The following is a 19,798-nucleotide window of genomic DNA, read 5'->3' as shown; positions in this document are numbered from 1 at the left end:
CAGGATAAATTTATTACCTGAAGTGAACCAAAACATAAAACATTTTGAATAAATAATTTATGAATTTTTACAAGTTAAGTTGTATTAAGTTTTAATGAACTTCAAATGAAAACGCTTCTATTTCTGCAAAGAATGCCCATCACCATAATCTGTCTGCTTAAACTTTTCAAAAAAAATAAAAAGATTCCAGACAGAAATACATTTAATTGGCCAAAATGTAAGAAACAACAATATATGATAAAGTTAACAGAATTCTGCTTTCCCCTGTCTAACCCACTGCCATATAATAAGCATGATTTAGGTGCTCAGACATGTCATATTTTATAATGTCAGAAAAATAACATCGTCCTAGAGACAGCTGTTTGAATTATAAATGACTTTGGCCAACAGGGCAACAAGATACATTCTCGGGAATGGTACTAAGAACATGATATGAAGGAAGAATATTGTACTGCGGTGCTGGATAAATTTCTTCAGCATTCCAGTTATAACTCCCCCCTTCCTTTTTCATACCAAATCACTCCAATTTCTGACAAAAGTAATAAGAAAGTATGAACATAGTTTATATAAAACAAAACAATGATCAAAAATCAATAGCTAACTTAAAAAATATACAGAAGCTCATTCAGTGGTTTAGGATGACGTAGTATTCGAAATTGCAACTGTCAAACAAGTTGCCTTCACAAAGTGTACTTAAATCCACCTGTCCAAACAAAATTCAGTTCTTCATGTTTAACTATAATATATGAAGATTCAGGAATATGGGGGATATTTTACCATGAGATGTGTTTCTCACGGTAGTTTCTAAAATGTTTTAATTTTTTAGTTGATAAATAATGAACTATAAAGATGAGCAGTTTTTAATGAATCTACTAAAAGATTATTTTAAACTTTTTAAAAATCTACTGACATTTATGTAAAATTAATTGCCCATTTAGTATTAAGACCACAAGTACCTCAGAGGTAACAGGTCTTAATGAATGTAGTTTTTGCTATTATTTTCTCCAAACAGTTCACTAGTCCTTTACAAAAAACAGGATTTTGTCAATTACAAAATAAAATAGGCACTAAAATACTACTTGCTCCTGATTCTGAAACAAAATGTAATTAAGCAATTCACTTCAACAGCTTCTACAGTCAGTCACTAAGAAAAGGAATCTTTCCTTGATAAGAACCCTGAAAGACTAGATTTTAGAGCCCGAGAAACAGTAGAATTGTCTGACACCAGAGATCCTCATTTTCAATCACTCAGTTACCTTACAGAGCTTCTGATACCGAGGAGAAGAAACTGCCATCCTTTGTAAACGATGTAACAAAACCACAACTTTCTGCAGAGATGTTCTCACCACAGCCATCATTTTAAGTTTACCACACTTCTGCAGACACCTCAGAATTTGCATTATAAATGAAGAGCAATGATCATTTCCTCCCGGTCACTGGACAATGATTTGCCAGTTCTCTGAGCATGCTCGTTTCCAGGAAAGCATTTGAAAAATACAGGGGACTTAGGTGCTAGGCAGAAGGAGGCTGGTATTCCTTCAACTTCTTCTCAATTGAAAAAACATACACAAACGCCACCCAGAAAGCCCCCAGCAGATGCACACAGCCAGGACTTGCTCAGCCCAGCGCGGCCAGACAATGAGGCAAGTTGTCGGGCAGCCAAACGCTGCCTGCTGCTGGGAGAGGAGAGCGCTCAGTAGCCAAAAAGGATATTAAGTGAAACATTAAAGCTGCAGATACAAAGCAGATATCCCCAGGGAACAGAGATTCAACACATCACCAAGATGCATGCCTTGTAGCAGGTTTATATTAAGCGATCCAGTGGCATTCACTCTCTCACTTTAAAGAGAGATGCGTTCGCTACCCGACTAAACGCAGCTCTGGCTGTGTTCTATGGGATGAGTGAATAGAGCCCATGACAAATCTTGAGCAGAACAGAAGGGGACCTGACTCTAAGGATATCAGCCCAGACGTTAAGTGTTAATAAATACCCTCCACGCAGGTCTCAGAACAAGACCATCTGAAACAAAACAAAAAATACATGCCGGGGACTTTACCTAAGATACCCTAAAAGCAGAGTCGTCCATAGGCTCTCAGATGCCTGCTTAGCTAAGAGGAAAGCCATCAGAAATCAAATTTCTAATGTCAGGTTAAGACACCCCTAATTACACAGTAAGGTTAATAAAAAAAAAACAAAACAAAACAAAGTCTGTAATTGACTACTAACACTCAGATTACCACATTTTCCCTTAGTATCTTCATGATCTTGTTTTATTTGCCATAAAGCTGGTTTTTTTTTTTTTCATAAAGCTGTTTTAATTTTAGAAGACATGATGTACATGTCACATAGACAGAAGAACCCAGTACAGAATTTTGAGGTCTTATGTTTGTGTGTATATATTTCAGATGCACTTTCTAAATACTTCAGCTTTTGAATACCGCAGTAAATATCAACTGACGTAAAGTACTGTTAGGTAATAAGCAAAGTAACCCAGAATGATTCCATGACCAGGTTAAAGGGCACAGCCAGAAACAGAAGCCAGACGTTTCTCATTATGTCCTGCTCAAATTAATAACCTGGGTAAGTCTGCATTTTTACCTTTCTGCATCATTGTCATGACTCTTTAAAAGAAAGGCAGCATTTAAAAATATTCGTTTCTCATCTTTTACTTTGTCTGCCTTCTTAATCCTTCATTTTAGCATGATTTAAAGCCCTAAAGTGGGTCTTAGAGGGTTGCGTTTATCAAGCAGCGTTTTTTTTGAGTTTCTGTTTGTCTATTTTTTCCCGGCAGCTGTATACTGAGAACCTATACTGCCTCCTTCTGGAGAGTCTACCAACATCAAAATATCTATACAAAGCCCAACTCGGAAGAGGTCATCAAAGAACGAGGTGATTAAAACTAGCAATTTTTTAGGCAAATATATAGACACAGGAAGTAGATTAGTAATTATTTGACAGTCAGAGAATTGGCAACAGAGGATTGACAGCCAAGAGGTATAGGATTTCTTTTTGAGGTGATGAAAATGTTCTAATTTGATTATGATAAAGGTTGCACAGCTCTGTGAATACAGTAAGAACAATTCAATTGTACAACTTAAAGGGATGAAATGGAAGGATTGTAGGGTATGTGGAATGTTAATAAAGCTGTTATAAAAAATGAAGTTGTAATTCCTGTCCCTAAACCAACAGGTGAAGCTTCCACAGTACTGGTAATACTGCCTAAACACCAGAGAGCTGGGTAACAGACAAGATCTGAAATGATCTAAACAACCAAAGTCCACGCCTATGGAAAAGAGGATACAAATTAGGCTGAAAGAGAACACAGGAGACAAAAACAGAATTATCTCAAAGCACATATTATTAGAGAGTAAAAACAGCAACCCCAGAAAGGCAACAGGGCAACAGAATTTTACTCAGGAAAGAATCAAAGCATGTTAATTAATTGGTACTGATAAAATTTAAAGCTTATATTTTGAAATATAATTAAGGTGATGATAATAATATCTAAGAATACAGGCAGGAAAATTAAAGAGTAAATGCATTTGAATTAATAGACAAACTGGGAAATCAATAATAGACTTTCATTCAAAAGCAAAAAAAAAGTTTGTGCATCTTTGGTCAAGTTCTCTCATTTGAATACAGACCCACAGTGACAACTGTGTGCCAGGCATCTCCTCCTGAACATTCCTCAGATGCTGCATTTCCACACAGTCCAAATGGAACTTACCATCATACTCTGCACTAACTTGCACTGCTTCCCTGACTTTTTCTTTTCCTGTCGTCCCCAATCTCAGATTCTGACACCACCTATCGGTCTTCTCTGTCAATAACCCTTCTCCCACCCTTAGTCTATTCATACTATCAAGTCATTAGGTCTCTCCACCCATGCTGCCTCATTTCTAGTCATTTTCATCCCTGACCAGATGGCTGGAGTATCCTGTTTGGCTGTCAGTCTTGCCCAATTCAAACACATTCTCCATAAAGTCATCAGTTAGATTCCTACAAAATAAAGTCCCACTGTATCACTCTCTTGCTTAATATTCTTTAAAGACTTCTCTTCTTTGCCACCAGGTTAAAATACAAAATACTTGGCAAGTCATACAAGACTCTCTATGATCTGGACCACTCAGATCTCCAAGAGCTTTTGTCTCCAAAAAGATCAGGTTTTCTCTTGCCAACAGTTCTCTGCTGAGGAGAAAAACCTAACCGCCATGCAGCAGGGCAATGAAACATAAATTCATAAATCCAAGTGATCATTTATTCTTATCAGAAGTGGTATGTATCATGGCATACTCCCAGAAATTAATCTTCATCTTCCCATGTGCTTCCAAACTATGCTTTATCAAAAGTTACCCAAATTCACCTTAAACCAAATACAGAATAAATTTCTTCACCTTTATGAAATATTCCCATGGCCCTGCATCACACTGTGTTAAGACACAAAGCAAGTACAACTAGAGAATGTGTCATGTAAGCAGTTCTACACACAGCCTGGTACACAGAGCACACGCTCGCCGAGGTCCTTACTCCATCGTTTTGTGCACACATGTCCTCCACCACCATCACAACACCAACAGAACATGTGTTTTATAATTCCAAGTGCTTTTCCTCATTCTTTTTCTTCAACAATCTTTCCATTTCCATTTCCAAATAAGTTTTGATTTTTAACTGCCTGATCACTCACACAAAAGGAGAGTCATTAAAACAAAAATCCAAAGGAAAATTAAAATTCTATTGCATCAAAAATACTAAGCAAATGGTGAGTGAGTGAGTGAGTGAAGTCACTCAGTCGTGTCTGACTCTTTGCAACCCTGTGGACTGTAGCCCACCAGGCTCCTCCATCCATCGGATTCTCCAGGCAAGAATACTGGAGTGGGTTGCCATTTCCTTCTCCAAGAAAACGGTACTAAGTCTAAAACTCATCTACCTATAAGGTACGCAAAGCAAAAAGCAAAGCCATCAATTTTCTTTTTTTAATAAAGTGAAGAGAATGTTTTAAAATTAAGAGCATTTAACAAAGAAGCAAGGGAGTGAAAACTCATGCAAACTACCATAATGTGAAACATTCAAACCATAAATAAATGAATGTGCTTATCTTTAGGTAGAGAGATGTTAATAAGCTTTTAATAAAAGCCCTCTTTATTATTTCTTATGAGACAAAATAGATTATTTTAGTGACATTAAACTAGTTGCAAGAAGCATTTACCATTCATGCTATAATGTATAACAGTAACCTCTTTAGTCAGTAACCTCTTTTTCCTGATGCTGGTTGCCATAAGACAAGTAGTCCTGTGTTAGTCATTTTTATTCAGAAAGATTTTAAACATCTCTATTTATATGTATTTTTTACACAGTTTGAATAATTCATTAAATATTGAGAAGAGTTTTTGGCTATGTAAAAATATATCCCAGGATAAAATGTTTTTAAAGACATTATTACACTCCAAAATAGGTTTGTGTTTTACTGGTGCTCATCAACAAGGTTCACTTCAAGCCTCCTTTGTTCATTGTCTAAAAGGGTTACCTTCTCAAATGCACAACCTGCGTATGTTTGAGTTTAACATCATTATATAAATTGAGTATCTGTGAGCATTATTGGGTCAGACTTATCATTAAATCATAAAAAATAATATATTCTAGCATATAGCCACATTCAGAGCTCTCCATAACCCTCTAAACATGAGATGAAGCTAAATATCTTATCAATTAACATGTATAGTGACCTCATAGGACTCCAGAGGGTAAGACAAAACACACACAAAAAGAACAGATTTATCTTCAACATTTGCCTGCTCATTCTCATTATCAAGACCCAAGGGTATTATGTAATGAATCAATGAATAAAATATAGTAAGTAATGTAAGTAAACAGAGTTTTGTTGAATTAATCTTGAGAATTCAACCATCAAACATTCTAATAGTCAATATGCATGGGAATAAGTTATTAATAAGTCTATTCCAAAAGGGTCTTTTTAAAAAATTTATAACTTTTTAATGATAATAATTTCAAACAGACAAAATTTGTAAGAATTAGAATTGTTCCAAGAAAGTTTCTGGACCCTTCATCCAGACCCAAATATCTGTTAACATTCTGATATTTTGAGGGAAAAGATCTTCTAAGAAAGAATTCTAAAAAGGTCATCACACTGTATTTCGTAATGATGATGTTTTAGGGCCCAAGGGCAGCAGTCAGTATTTACTTAGAATTTCCACACAGAGTTCTGCATGGGCAACACTACGGAATAACGTGATCTCTGCCCTTGAAGAACCACATGATCAACTAGGAGAGGAGGAGACAGGCATCCGATGACAATGGATCATGAGTTCACAAGCATCAGAAATAATACCTGTCAAAATGTTGTGAGAATGACATGGCATAAAGAAGTAATCAGATGTAAAACTCTGGTAAACAAGGAGACTTCTCCAATGAAGTTGGTTTAAGACCGAATTCTAAGTGAGAAGGCCTGTGACTGGCAAGAATAGGTCATTCTGCACAAAGAAAATGGGAAATTCAAGGGCACTGAAGAGCTGCACTTGGGGAGGAAAAAAGATTCAGACATGCTTCATAAGATTTTATAGAACAGTCTTATGGACTCTGTGGGAGAGGGAGAGGGTGGGAAGATTTGGGAGAATGGCATTGAAACATGTGAAACGTCATGTATGAAACGAGATGCCAGTCCAGGTTCAATGCACGATGCTGGATGCTTGGGGCTGGTGCACTGGGACGACCCAGAGGGATGGTGTGGGGAGGGAGGAGGGAGGAGGGTTCAGGATGGGGAACACATGTATACTAATTAAATAATTAAAAAAAAAAAAAAAAAAAAACATTCAAAAAACTAAAAAAAAAAAAAAAAAAAAAAACTTCTTTTAAAGGAAAGATTTTGTATTATCATATTTCATGTGGAAGAAAATTTGAACCTCAGACTGCATTCACAATTGTAGTTATCAAGCTTAAGACATAAAAGCAATACCTTCAAGCCTAATATTCTTAGTTGTAAACCAAGCCACAGGGCCTTTGCAGCTTTTATATTAAGTATTTATAATAAATGAAAAAAGAAACAACTTCATATTAAAAGGAAATACCCTGATAAATCAGGTTTCAATAAGGCTAACTGTAATAGGGCTTAAGATGACAGAAAATGGAATAGTTATGAGCCTATAAGTCTAAATAAATAATTATCACTTCCATAAAACAAGGTGTTTTTTTTCCTTAATGATCAACTAAGAGTATTTTATAGACCTCACTTCTGGAAACCAATTATTCACAGAGGAGTATGGATTTCATAACTGAATAAGGTGATAGCCTCACCTTTAAACTGTAATAAATTTTGCATGTAGATGGATCAAAACAGGATGGCAAAAAATTAAAATAGAAGGCACAGTTTCCCATGCACTTGCCTGCATCTGCTGTGTGAGTTCTCTGGCCAGGACAGTGTCCTGAAGAGCATTCTCCCGCTGAGAGGCATCTGCAAGCACATTAACTGTGGTTTCTGCTTCTTGTATCCACTTTAGGAAGTTCTCCAGATCCTTGCGAGAGCTTTGCACTGTCCTTAGCTCAGCCTCCAAGGCACTCTGTCTATCAGCAATGCTGCAAGTAACAAAATGACAGGCACACCTCCATTACTTACAGTGTGACAGGCCACATCAAGCACACCCTAAAGAAAAATTAACACACAGCCTCCAAGCAACCTTTACTTAAGTACCTAATGTAACTAGATCTGTTTCTATGTGTGTCTTGAATAATCCTTAATAGTAATGTAAATTTTGAGAGGAAGGAGTGGGTGAGAGATATAAATATTAATAAAATCATATCCATATCATAAAATAATCATCACATTTTACAACTTGTAATTATACATTAAGTTAGTCCCCATACATTTTATTCTTCCCTGGTGGTAAAGAATCCACCTGCAATGCAGGAGACCTGAGTTTGATACCTGGATCGGGAAGAGCCCCTGGAGAAGGGAAGGGCTACCCACTTAAGTATTCTGGTCAGGAGAATTCCATGGACTGTATAGTCCATGAGGTAGCAAAGAGTCGGACACGACTGAGTGACTTCCACCAACACTCAAAAGGTAATATCAATAAATATTCATACATGTGACTAAATGAATTCTAGAAAGAAGTAACATCTGAATAAATGGTTAAGATACAATCAAATTATTTAAAGGACTTACTTTATATATTTTAAACACTTCAGATCAATGCAAATTGGTTCTTTAAGCTGACATAATAATATTCATAAGACATCAGACAATCAAGTTTTTATAAAGCATTCATTAAATCTACACCAAAAATTAAAGCATATATCTTGAAGTTGCATGATGTAAGAGATACACACACCTGTAAATCCAATCTGTAAAACTTCATGTATCTCAAAGCTCCATAAAAAGAAAACAACTTAATTTACGAATGGACACCAACAAGTTCACTCCTAAGTATTTAAACTCAAGAGAACTGAAAATACATATCCACACAAAAACTTGTACACAAATGCACCATTACTTATTTAGAAGAGTCAAATAAAAGAATTGACCCAAACATCCATCAATTGAGAGAGGATGTGCTAAACAAAATGTAGTATATTCATCCATGAAATATTATTGCATCATAAAAAGGAATGATATACTGATACATGCTCAATATGGATGGACCTTGAAAGCATTCTGCCAAGTGAAAAAAACAGATGTAAAAGGCCATATATTTTGTGATTTCATGTATATGAAATTTTTAAGAGGACCAAATCCATAGAAGGAGAAAGTATATTAGTTGTTGAGTAGGACTGGAAGGTAAAAGAAAACGGGGATTGACTTGCTAATGGTTGTGGGTTTCTTTGGGGAGTGATTAAATGTTCTGAAATTTAGAGTGTTGTGATGAAGCACAACAGGGAAAAGATACTAAAAGCCACTGGGTTGTACACTTTAAAAGGGTGAATTTCATAAACTATCATAAACTATACCACAATTTAAAAATCAGCACATGTAATAAGATCTTATGTACATATTTTTTCCAACTGTCCATCCACTCATTCATCCATTCACCATCATGCATCCATCTGTATATACAAATAGAGGGAGAAAGGTCTGGAACACTAACTTAACATTAAAATAGTTCCAGGTGCTGGATTCTAGTGTGGTTTATTTCCTATTAGAACTTTTCTGCATTCTTTGAATTTACAATAAACAAGCATCTTTCTTACATATCAATAAATGCATTCATTTAAAAATGGATGAAAATTTTAAATAGACATATCAACATAGACGATAAATGGATAGCAAAAAAAAAAAAAAAAATCACATGAAAAGATGCTCAGCATCATTAATCATCAGAAAAATGTAAACTCAAACCACAATGAGCTATCACTACATATTAGAATGACTTTAAGAAAATGACCAAACCAACGGCTGGTAACATTACAAAGTGTAATGACTGCAACTCTCACAGTTGATGGCAGAAGTATAAAATGGTACAACCATCCTGAAAAAGTCTGGCAGTGCCATGCACTTAAAGATACAAGCTAGGAATCCTATTCCCAAGTATTTACCCAAGAGAAATGAAAACACATGTCCACACAAAATTTAAATGCAAATGTTCATAGCAGCTTTATTCATAATGGTCTAAAGCTGACAATAACTCAAATATCATCAACCCATAAATAGATAAATTGGGGCATATGCATGTAATGGAATACTACTGAGCAGTAAAAATATAAATGCTAATGAAGGATGCAATAACATGGGTGGAACCTCAAATGCATTTTGCTAAGTGGAAGACGCCAGACATAAAAGCTACATACTGTGATCCCATTTACACAACATTTTGGAATGTCATCAACGTCATCTCAACACTTACTTTTGAAAAATCTCCAACAGTGTTTGGCTGCCTACAGAACAAATTGAAATTGCTTTCCTGGAACTCAATAATAATCCTCCATAATCTATCACTAATTTACTTTTCCAGCTTTACCTAGTACTTCATTCCAATGATTCAAATAAAAGTGGGAGATTCCTTTTCCTCTAGAATATTTTTAATACCATGTCCACATAAAAATTTTATACTCACATAAAAATGTCCTCCTGCAGTGATGAAAGAAATCAAAGATGACACAAATAGATGGAAAACTATACCATGTTCATGGATCGGAAGAATAAATATAGTGAAAATGAGCATACTACCCAAAACAATCTATAGATTCAATGCAATCCCTATCAAGCTACCAACGGTATTTTTCATAGAACTACAACACATAATTTCACAATCTGTATGGAAATAGAATAAAACTTCAAATAGCCAAAGCAATCTTGAGAAAGAAGAATGAAACTGGAGGAATCAACCTACCTGACTTCAGACTATACTACAAAGCTACAGTCATCAAGACAGTATGGTACTGGCACAAAGACAGAAATATAGATCAATGGAACAAAGTAGAAAGCCCAGAGATAAATAAATCCATGCACATATGGACACTTTATCTTTGACAAAGGAGGCAAGAACATACAATGGAGAAAAGATAATCTCTTTAACAAGAGGTGCTGGGAAAACTGGTCAACCACCTGTAAAAGAATGAAACTAGAACACTTTCTTTTTTTTATTTTTTTTTTTTTTATTTTTTTTTTATTTTTTTTTTTTATCCTGAACCCTCCTCCCTCCCCCCTCCCCATACCATCTTTCTAACACCATACACAAAAATAAACTCAAAATGGATTAAAGATCTAAATGGAAGACCAGAAACTATAAAACTCCTAGAAGAAAACATAGGCAAAACACTTTCTGACATAAATCACAGCAGGATCCTCTATGACCCACCTCCCAGAATAATGGAAATAAAAGCAAAAATAAACAAATGGAAACTAATTAAACTTAAAAACTTTTGGACAAGAAAGGAAACTATATGCAAGGTGAAAAGACAGCCTTCAGAATGGGAGAACATAATAGCAAATGAAGCAACTGACAAAGACTTAATCTTAAAAATATACCAGCAGCTCATGCAGCTCAATGCCAGAAAAATAAACAGCCCAATCAAAAAATGGGCCAAAGAACTAAACAGACATTTCTCCAAAAAAGACATACAGATGGCTAACAAACACGTGAAAAGATGCTCAACATCACTCATTATCAGAGAAATGCAAATCAAAACCACAATGAGGTACCATGTCATGCCTGTCAGAATGGCTGCTATCAAAAAGTCTACAAACAATAAATGCTGGAGAGGATGCGGAGAAAAAGGAACCCTCTTACACCATTGGTGGGAATGCAAACTAATACAGCCACTATGGAGAACAGTGTGGAGATTCCTTAAAAAACTGGAAATAGAACTGCCATCTGACCCAGCAATCCCACTCCTGTGCATACACACCAAGGAAACCAGAATTGAAAGAGACACGTATACCTCAATGTTCATCGCAGCACTGTTTACAATAGCTAAGACGTGGAAGTAACCTAGGTGTCCATCAGCAGACGAATGGATAAGAAAGCTATGGTTTTACATATATACAGTGGAATATTACTCAGCTATTAAAAAGAACATATTTGAATCAGTTCTAATGGGGTGGATGAAACTGGAGCCTATTAAACAGAGTGAAGTAAGTCAGAAAGAAAAACACCAATACAGTACATTAACGCATATATATGGAATTTAGAAAGATGGTAAAAACGACCCTATATGCAAGACAGCAAAAGAGACACAGATATAAAGAACAGACTTTTGGACTCTGGGGGAGAAGGTGAGGAGGAGATGATTTGAGAGAATAGCACTGAAACATGTATATTACCATATGTGAAACAGATCACCAGTCCAAGTTTGATGCACTGAAACACTCAAAGCCAGTGCGCTGAGACAACCCTGAGGGATGGGATGGGGAGGGATATGAGAGAGGGGGTTCAGGATGGGGTACACATGTATACCCATGGCTGATTCATGTCAATGTATGGCAAAAACCACCATAATATTGTAAAGTAATTAGCCTCCAATTAAAATAAATAAACTAATTTGAAAAAATATATGTCCTTCTGGCTATCTTTACCTATCAAAATCCTTCCAGTCCTTTAAGGGTTAAGGACTACTTCCTCCAAAACATCTCAGTCTAATTAGGTTTCCTTGCCCAGAGTTCATAAAAGGTCAAAACTCCTCTTCAGAAATTTATCACATGTATCCTGAAAAAACCCTTAGACTGTGATCTTATCTCACTCTTACATTTTACTTTAACTATATCATAGAGATTTCTTGTCTTCCTCCCAGTTCCATAAACACACAATAGGCAAAAGCAGTCTTTTGCACCTCCATATTTCTCAGAGTCTTTATTATAGCATTCTGTGTAAGTTGTTCAGTGATCCCATGGACTGTAGTTCACCAGGCACCTCTGTCCATGGAATTCTCCAGGCAAGAATACTGGAGTGGGTAGCCACTTCTCTCTCCAGGGCATCTTCCTGACACAGGGATCAAACACAAGTCTCCTGCATTGCAGGCATATTCTCTACCATATGAGCTACAGGTAAGTCACTATCATAGCATTATAATAGCATTTATAAAATAATGAAAATCTTTTTATAACAGGACTTCAAAATTACCTCCCAAATACCACTTTTCAAGAAGCTACAGAGTGAAGGCCTCTAGAATATTCAGTTTGTAAATCCAGAAAGAAGACAATATATTAAGAAGCATAAAAACAAGAAAACCAACACATGGAGAAGCAAACAGGTTCTCACGTTAATGGTGAAAGGAGATCTCAGACAAAGGGTTATATATTCAAATTGGATCAGATGAAGCCTGTCTTCATCATACCAAACTGCTCTGTTTCTCGTTTCAATTTGACAAAATTAACAAAGAAGATACGCAAAACAGTCTTGAAAAGTGGACAAACCCAGGTGTTATTATGGGTACACAGGTTAAGCTTGTGAAAAGTACTGTAATTTTAACTTATGTGTCATATGTCAAATATGTTGAGGTCTGCACTCTCTTTACATTAGTATGACATTAAAATCAACTTCACATCCTAACAGAAAAAAAAAAAAGGACAAAAACAAATAAACAAAAAACTCCATGAGATCCTATGAGGAAAACACAGAAAATCCCTAGGATAATGCCTGTGCACCAGGCTTTGAAAACTGTCTCCAGAAGAGATGTCTGCAAGAAAAATTATTAGAAGTGATAGACTGCTTAATGTGATTGACCTTGTAGGAAACTGTACTGTCAGGCCATGGAAAATGTGGGAAGAATTAGCAATAGGTGCAAAGAAAACTAAGTATATAAAAACAAGGCAGTTATTAATTTCAGGTAAAATAAAGAAAGAAACAAAATTATAGTAAATGTCAGTGCATGGCTGTTAATGATGCTTAGACAGACATAATACTGTCAACATTGAATATCTGCTTCTCTAAAAATTCAATGATAAGACGATACAGACACTATGGAAAACAATATGGCAAGTCCTCAAAAAATTAAAAATAGAATTAACATGATCAAGCAAGGAGAGGAAAAATGTTGCCCCTAGGGAGAGGGCTGTGGTGAGTACTGAGAGAACCACTGTAAGTCCCCTACACGTGAACCTCAGGTTGCAAACCTTCAAAGATGCAAATGTGCATTTCCATGTCTAGTCATGAAAGCTAGTTCACATGCCTGGCATACTTTGCATGTGCGTGCATGCATCCTCTACAAGTGGCTGTTCTTATGTACTTTACTGCACAGTGCTGTGTAGAGTACGGTAGTATGGTACCTTTATTTCAAGCCCAGAATGACTGGAAACAAGCACACAAGAGGCAGTGATGTAGCTGGGACTACTCAACTTTTCAAGGTACTGTACAGTAAAATTAAAAGTGTCTATTTTTTGTGTTTGCTTGTTTTTTATGTATTATTTGTGGGGAAAGTATTTTAAACCTATTACAATACAGTACTATATAGCTGATTGGGTTAGTTAGGTACCTACACTAACTTCATTGGAATTAACAAGCAAATTGGGCTTATGAACATGCTCTCAGAACAGAACTCATTTGTTTGGAGGGGATTACTGTATTATAAATCTTATAATTTTTAAAGAATTTTTAATCATATGCATGTATTTCTTTTTAATATTTAGAAGTTATCCACCAGAATTTGCGTGGTTGGTGGTGATGGTGTTTAGTCTTCCACCTAACCCTGCCCATATTTTCAATTATTAAAACATCAACTAAAAAAAAATACTAAGAATAGCCAAAGGCTGCACCAAAAAAAGTATCAGAATTAAAGGAGTACACATGCACAAGTAATCAACCATGAGCAAATGATTCTAATTTTAAGAACATTCATACAAAATTTAGTCATTATAAATTTAGCAGACTATTCTTATTTTAAGAACACATAAAATTTAGTAGTTATAAAATTTAGTGAAGTCAAACACTTTCATTTTACATAATAAGTGTCCTATATTCTTAAGAATAAAGATGTACATAACATGTACATAACAGGTTATGTGGCAAACAGCTAATGTAAAAATCACATCATTACAGATTAGCTCTATTAAATCCTAAGAATGCCCAGACTAGGGAAGAAGGAAGAGGACACAAACGTCTAAGAACCTCATGGGTGAACTCAGAGAGTCTCTATATAAGAGTCATTTATATACTTAACAAGCATGAAGGACTAGCCTAGCAGGGGAGGTGAAAAGTATAACATGATGCTTCAAAGGAAAAGGGAGGTAAGAGGATCATAAGCACTTGACCTTAGACAGTACTGGATCCACTGAGCTGCATTAATACCAGCAGCACACTCTGGTAACCAGCAGAACATTCTGAATTCAGAAACTAGGGCATTTACTATAAAACTGTCAAATTATCTACTAGTCATCAGTGGAAAAAGAGATTGTCCTTTAAAAATATTCACTTTGTAGGAAATTGCTGCAAAATAACTTTTAGGCAATGGTTAAGAGACGTCTACTTTGTCGGTTACTAAAGCAAAAAGAACTGAACTGAACTGACAGTAAAAAGAATACAGGTTTTGAATCAAGGCAGATATGGCTCCACCACTAACTAGCTGTAAAAGCTAGGGCAGTGCCCACCTCCTCCCACATAATTTTCATCATAAAGTCCACTTGGCACCTAGGTTTTCCACGGTCTGAGCCTTGCTTACTTCTCCTAAGATTATTTAATCACTCCAAGCCTCATGCTTTATCTACCTACAAAAATGAACCAATGACTAACCCTCAAAGTGGTTGCTATTTCACATTTAGAGCTTTATTTTTTACTTTAAATATCCTTCTTTACTCCTCCCTCCTCCCACTGACTTTTCCCTTTCCGCCTGGTTAATTTCTACTTCCCTTTCAGAACCGGGTACAGACACCTTCCAAACCTATGGTATCTCATTCCCACAGTTTCTTTAATGCTGGCTATTAGCAGGTCATTGCTACTGTAACAACAAATCACCACAAATACAGTGGCTTAAAAGATTTTCCCTAATTTGGTGAAATACTAGGAAATTAATTTTATTTATAGGATGCAAATGTGTACTTTAATAATAAATGTCCTGGGGGATTTTTTAAATTCACAAATATCTGGTGTCATATTTTCTTACCATGATCATAACCAACTACTAAAAATAGTGAATACACAGAAAACTAAATTCTGTGTACAGAAGTCCAAATTATCTTCATGTTATTATAATAAATACACATTTTAAAATCACAATCACAGTATTTATATTATAGTCTTATTTTTGAAACTAATATAAGTTCATATGATATTTCTAACAGAGCATAGCTCAAAGGTATCAGTTCTCCACATCACTCATTTCATTCTTTTTTTAAAATGTCTAGAAAAGTTACACTGGACACTACAAAATACTACAAGAATCTTTTACTTATTTTCAAGGAATTTCACATCATTTATCATAATACCATAAGGCAAAAAAAGTCACTAAAATTAGAGGCCCAGGAGTCTGTATGCACACTACAGGACATAGGCTAAGTTACTTTTACTACCATTTGTACACTGTTCTCAGAAGGAAACCACCTAATTTTACCACCTCTGCTATTTACTAGATATATGCTTTGGGGTAAACCACTCAATCTCCAATTTTCTATGGAGCTTGGGCTAGTTGAGTAAAGGGCTCATGTCAGAATCAGAATCTCTAGGGGTCCTTTGAAAACTGCAGAGGCCACCAGAGATTATAAAACCCACTGCAAGAGTTTATCCATTCTCACTCCATCCCTAGTCTCAAATTCAGCTTCATGAAGAATCACTGCATGTAAATAAAATGTTACTGATGGGAATGGATATGTGGTGCAGACAGCAAAGAGGTCAGGAAGCACTAACGTGCAAGATTCAGTCCTCACATCCAGCACTGAATTTACACTAGGCCACGATTCTCAATGCAGAGCTCCTATCTGGCACTCCTGGTTGCTACATCTCAAGAAAGATCAGAACAGAGCTGGAGGAAGTTCTGAGAAATGTAAATGAGAGGGTATAGCAGAAGGAACACTGGCAATGAATCGGAAATAGTTTTAAGTTCAGGAAATTGTGGCTACTAGATAAAGATACAGAAGTTTGTTTTTTTTTTTAATCTTTCAAAATCCACAAATCATAAAGCATAAAGATAGGCTGAAAATCTAAAATACACAAGTTTTGATGTTTAGAAGGATAATTTTAGCAGAAATAAAAAGGTTTTGTTCACACAGAACTAACAGATTATAGAATTCTTTAGAGGAAGAAATGGTACAGAACAAAAGTATAATAACTTACCATAAAAGATTTATGGAATGCATGGGTGACCAATTTATAAAGGTTCATATTAAAAGGAACTGGGATTTTTAAAATGCAAATGCTTATTTTTTAAAGAAAAGTCTGTTATACAAGCAACTAGCTGATATGCTACAAAAGAGCTTACAGTCATTTTGCAGCATTACAAAACATGGTCACCCACATAACTGACTTTTTTAAAATGTGATTTTAAATGTTAAATAATACCTCATTTTTTAATCTATAAGATATAATATTGTTTAATATGCACGTGCTTATCATTAGTCTAAAGAATGTCTGAAGGTAAATAGGTGAATCTTTTGTTTTTTTAAAGACTTCAATGGAAAAGAATGTCTTAGCAAATCTAGAAATGTGTCTTGCTAAATTTTGGTATACTTTAAAGGCGACCTTTACAGTCACATGAGATTTAAATACATTTTTCTCTTCTACAGTGGAAAGTAGTAGCATCAGTAGTTTGAGTGGCATGTATAAAACTTGCAATGAAACAATTCCTTAAGCTTTCCAATGAGTACCTTTACAAGGTAATTTGTCCTTTGGTGTATACAATATCATTTAACTAGGAAATATATTAAAAGCACGCTTTAATGCAGTGAGGAAATGCAGTGGATTTGATGATGAATTAGTCACTGGAGACATTCCCAACCCTCTATGGCATTTTGTGACCAATCTTTGTTACCTAAATATTGGGTTCTCATCAAACACTTAAAAATTCACTCCACTGAATTTAAGGACATTGTTCTAAGATTCCAATGCCACATCACTTGGAAGCTTAAGAGAAGTTCCCCATTCCCACTGCATAAATATTCAAGACAGAACTATTTCCCTGTGAGGATTCAGCACTGCTGCTGCTGCTGCTAAGTCGCTTCAGTAATGTCCAACTCTTCACGACCCCATGGACTGCAGCCCACCAGCCTCCTCCGTCCATGGGATTTTCCAGGAAAGAGTACTGCAGTGGGTTGCCATTGCCTTCTCCAAAGGATTCAGAACACCACATCCTATTTCCCTTTGCACTAAGTCAATTCAGTTCAGTCGCTCAGTAGTGTCCAACTCTTTGTGACCCCATGAATCGCAGCACGCCAGGCCTCCCTGTCCATCACCAACTCCCGGAGTTTACCCAAACTCATGTCCATCGAGTCGGTGATGCCATCCAGCCATCTCATCCTCTGTCGTCCCCTTCTCCTCCTGCCCCCAATCCCTCCCAGCATCAGGGTCTTCTCTAATGAGTCAACTCTTTGCATGAGGTGGCCAAAGTATTGGAGTTTCAGCTTCAAAATCAGTCCTTCCAATGAACACCCAGGCCTGATCTCCTTTAGGATGGACTGATTGGATCTCCTTGCAGTCCAAGGGACTCTCAAGAGTCTTCTCCAACACCACAGTTCAAAAGCATCAATTCTTCGGCGCTCAGCCTTCTTCACAGTCCAACTCTCACATCCATATGTGACCAATGGAAAAACCACAGCCTTGAGTAGACAGACCTTTGTTGACAAAGTAATGTCTCTGCTTTTGAATATGCTATCTAGGTTGGTCATAACTTTCCTTCCAAGGAGTAAGCGTCTTTGAATTTCATGGCTGCAGTCACCATCTGTAGTGATTTTGGAGCCCAGAAAAATAAAGTCTGACACTGTTTCCACTGTTTCCCCATCTATTTCCCATGAAGTGATGGGACCAGATGCCATGATCTTAGCTTTCTAAATGTTGAGCTTTAAGCCCACTTTTTCACTCTCCACTTTCACTTTCATCAAGAGGCTTTTTGGTTCCTCTTCACTCTGCCATAAAGGTGGTGTCATCTGCATATCTGAGGTTATTGATACTTCTCCCGGCAATGTTGATTCCAGCATGTGCTTCTTCCAGCCCAGCGTTTCTCATGATGTACTCTGCATAGAAGTTAAATAAACAGGGTGACAATATACAGCCTTGACATACTCCTTTTCCTATTTGGAACCAGTCTGTTGTTCCATGTCCAGTTCTAACTGTTGCTTCCTGACTTAAATACAAATTTCTCAAGAGGCAGGTCAGGTGGTCTGGTATTCCCATCTCTTTCAGAATTTTCCACAGTTTATTGTGATCCACACAATCAAAGGCTTTGGCATAGTCAATAAAGCAGAAATAGATGTTTTTCTGGCACTCTCTTGCTTTTTCCATGATCCAACGGATGTTGGCAATTTGATCTCTGATTCCTCCGCCTTTTCCAAAACCAGCTTGAACATTTGGAAGTTCACAGTTTACGTATTGCTGAAGCCTGGCTTGGAGAATTTTGAGCATTACTTTACTAGCATGTGAGATGCGTGCAATTGTGCAGTATTTTAAGCATTCTTTGGCATTGCCTTTCTTTGGGACTGGAATGAAAACTGACCTTTTCCAGTCCTGTGGCCACTGCTGAGTTTTCCACATTTGTTCGCATATTGAGTGCAGCACTTTCACAGCATCACCTTTCAGGATTTGAAATAGCTCAACTGGAATTCCATCACCTCCACTAGCTTTGTTTATAGTGATGCTTCCTAAGGCCCACTTGACTTCACATTCCAGGATGTCTGGCTCTAGGTGAGTGATCACACCATCGTGATTATCTGGGTCGTGAAAATCGTTTTTGTACAGTTCTTCTGTGTATTCTTGCTACCTCTTCTTAATATCTTCTGCTTCTGTTAAGTCCATACCATTTCTGTCCTTTATCGAGCCCATCTTTGCATGAAATGTTCCCTTGGTATCTCTAATTTTCTTGAAGAGATCTCTAGTCTTTCCCATTCTGTTGTTTTCCTCTATTTCTTGGCACTGATTGCTGAGGAAGGCTTTCTTATCTCTCCTTGCTATTCTTTGGAACTCTACATTCAGATGCTTATATCTTTCCTTTTCTCCTTTGCTTTTTGCTTCTCTTCTTTTCACAGCTATTTGTAAGGCCTCCCCAGACAGCCATTTTGCTTTTTTGCATTTCTTTTCCATGGGGATGGTCTTGATCCCTGTCTCCTGTACAGTGTCACAAACCTCAGTCCATAGTTCATTAGGCACTCTGTCTATCAGATCTAGTCCCTTAAATCTATTTCTCGCTTCCACTGTATAATCATAAGGAATTTGATTT

The 19,798-nt window shown here is 36.5% G+C and overlaps 1 protein-coding gene across 11 annotated transcripts in view; it reads right to left on the bottom strand.

The window, feature by feature from the left end:
- UTRN (utrophin) overlaps nt 1–19,798 on the bottom strand; it is a 557,788-nt gene that overhangs the window by 252,067 nt on the left and 285,923 nt on the right. For 10 of the 11 annotated variants that reach the window (XM_070795583.1, XM_070795587.1, XM_070795585.1 and 7 more), the window contains one exon: nt 7,399–7,588. In XM_070795583.1, coding sequence (XP_070651684.1) covers nt 7,399–7,588 — 190 coding nt within the window. Of the gene's footprint in view, nt 1–1,256; nt 6,585–7,398; nt 7,589–19,798 lie in introns of those variants that run through there. The other variant, XM_070795592.1, reaches the window with a different exon arrangement.

The sequence above is a fragment of the Bos indicus genome, chromosome 9, assembly GCF_029378745.1.
Source record: "Bos indicus isolate NIAB-ARS_2022 breed Sahiwal x Tharparkar chromosome 9, NIAB-ARS_B.indTharparkar_mat_pri_1.0, whole genome shotgun sequence".
NCBI lineage: Eukaryota > Metazoa > Chordata > Mammalia > Artiodactyla > Bovidae > Bos > Bos indicus.
This window is presented reverse-complemented; position numbering and strand designations above follow the sequence as displayed.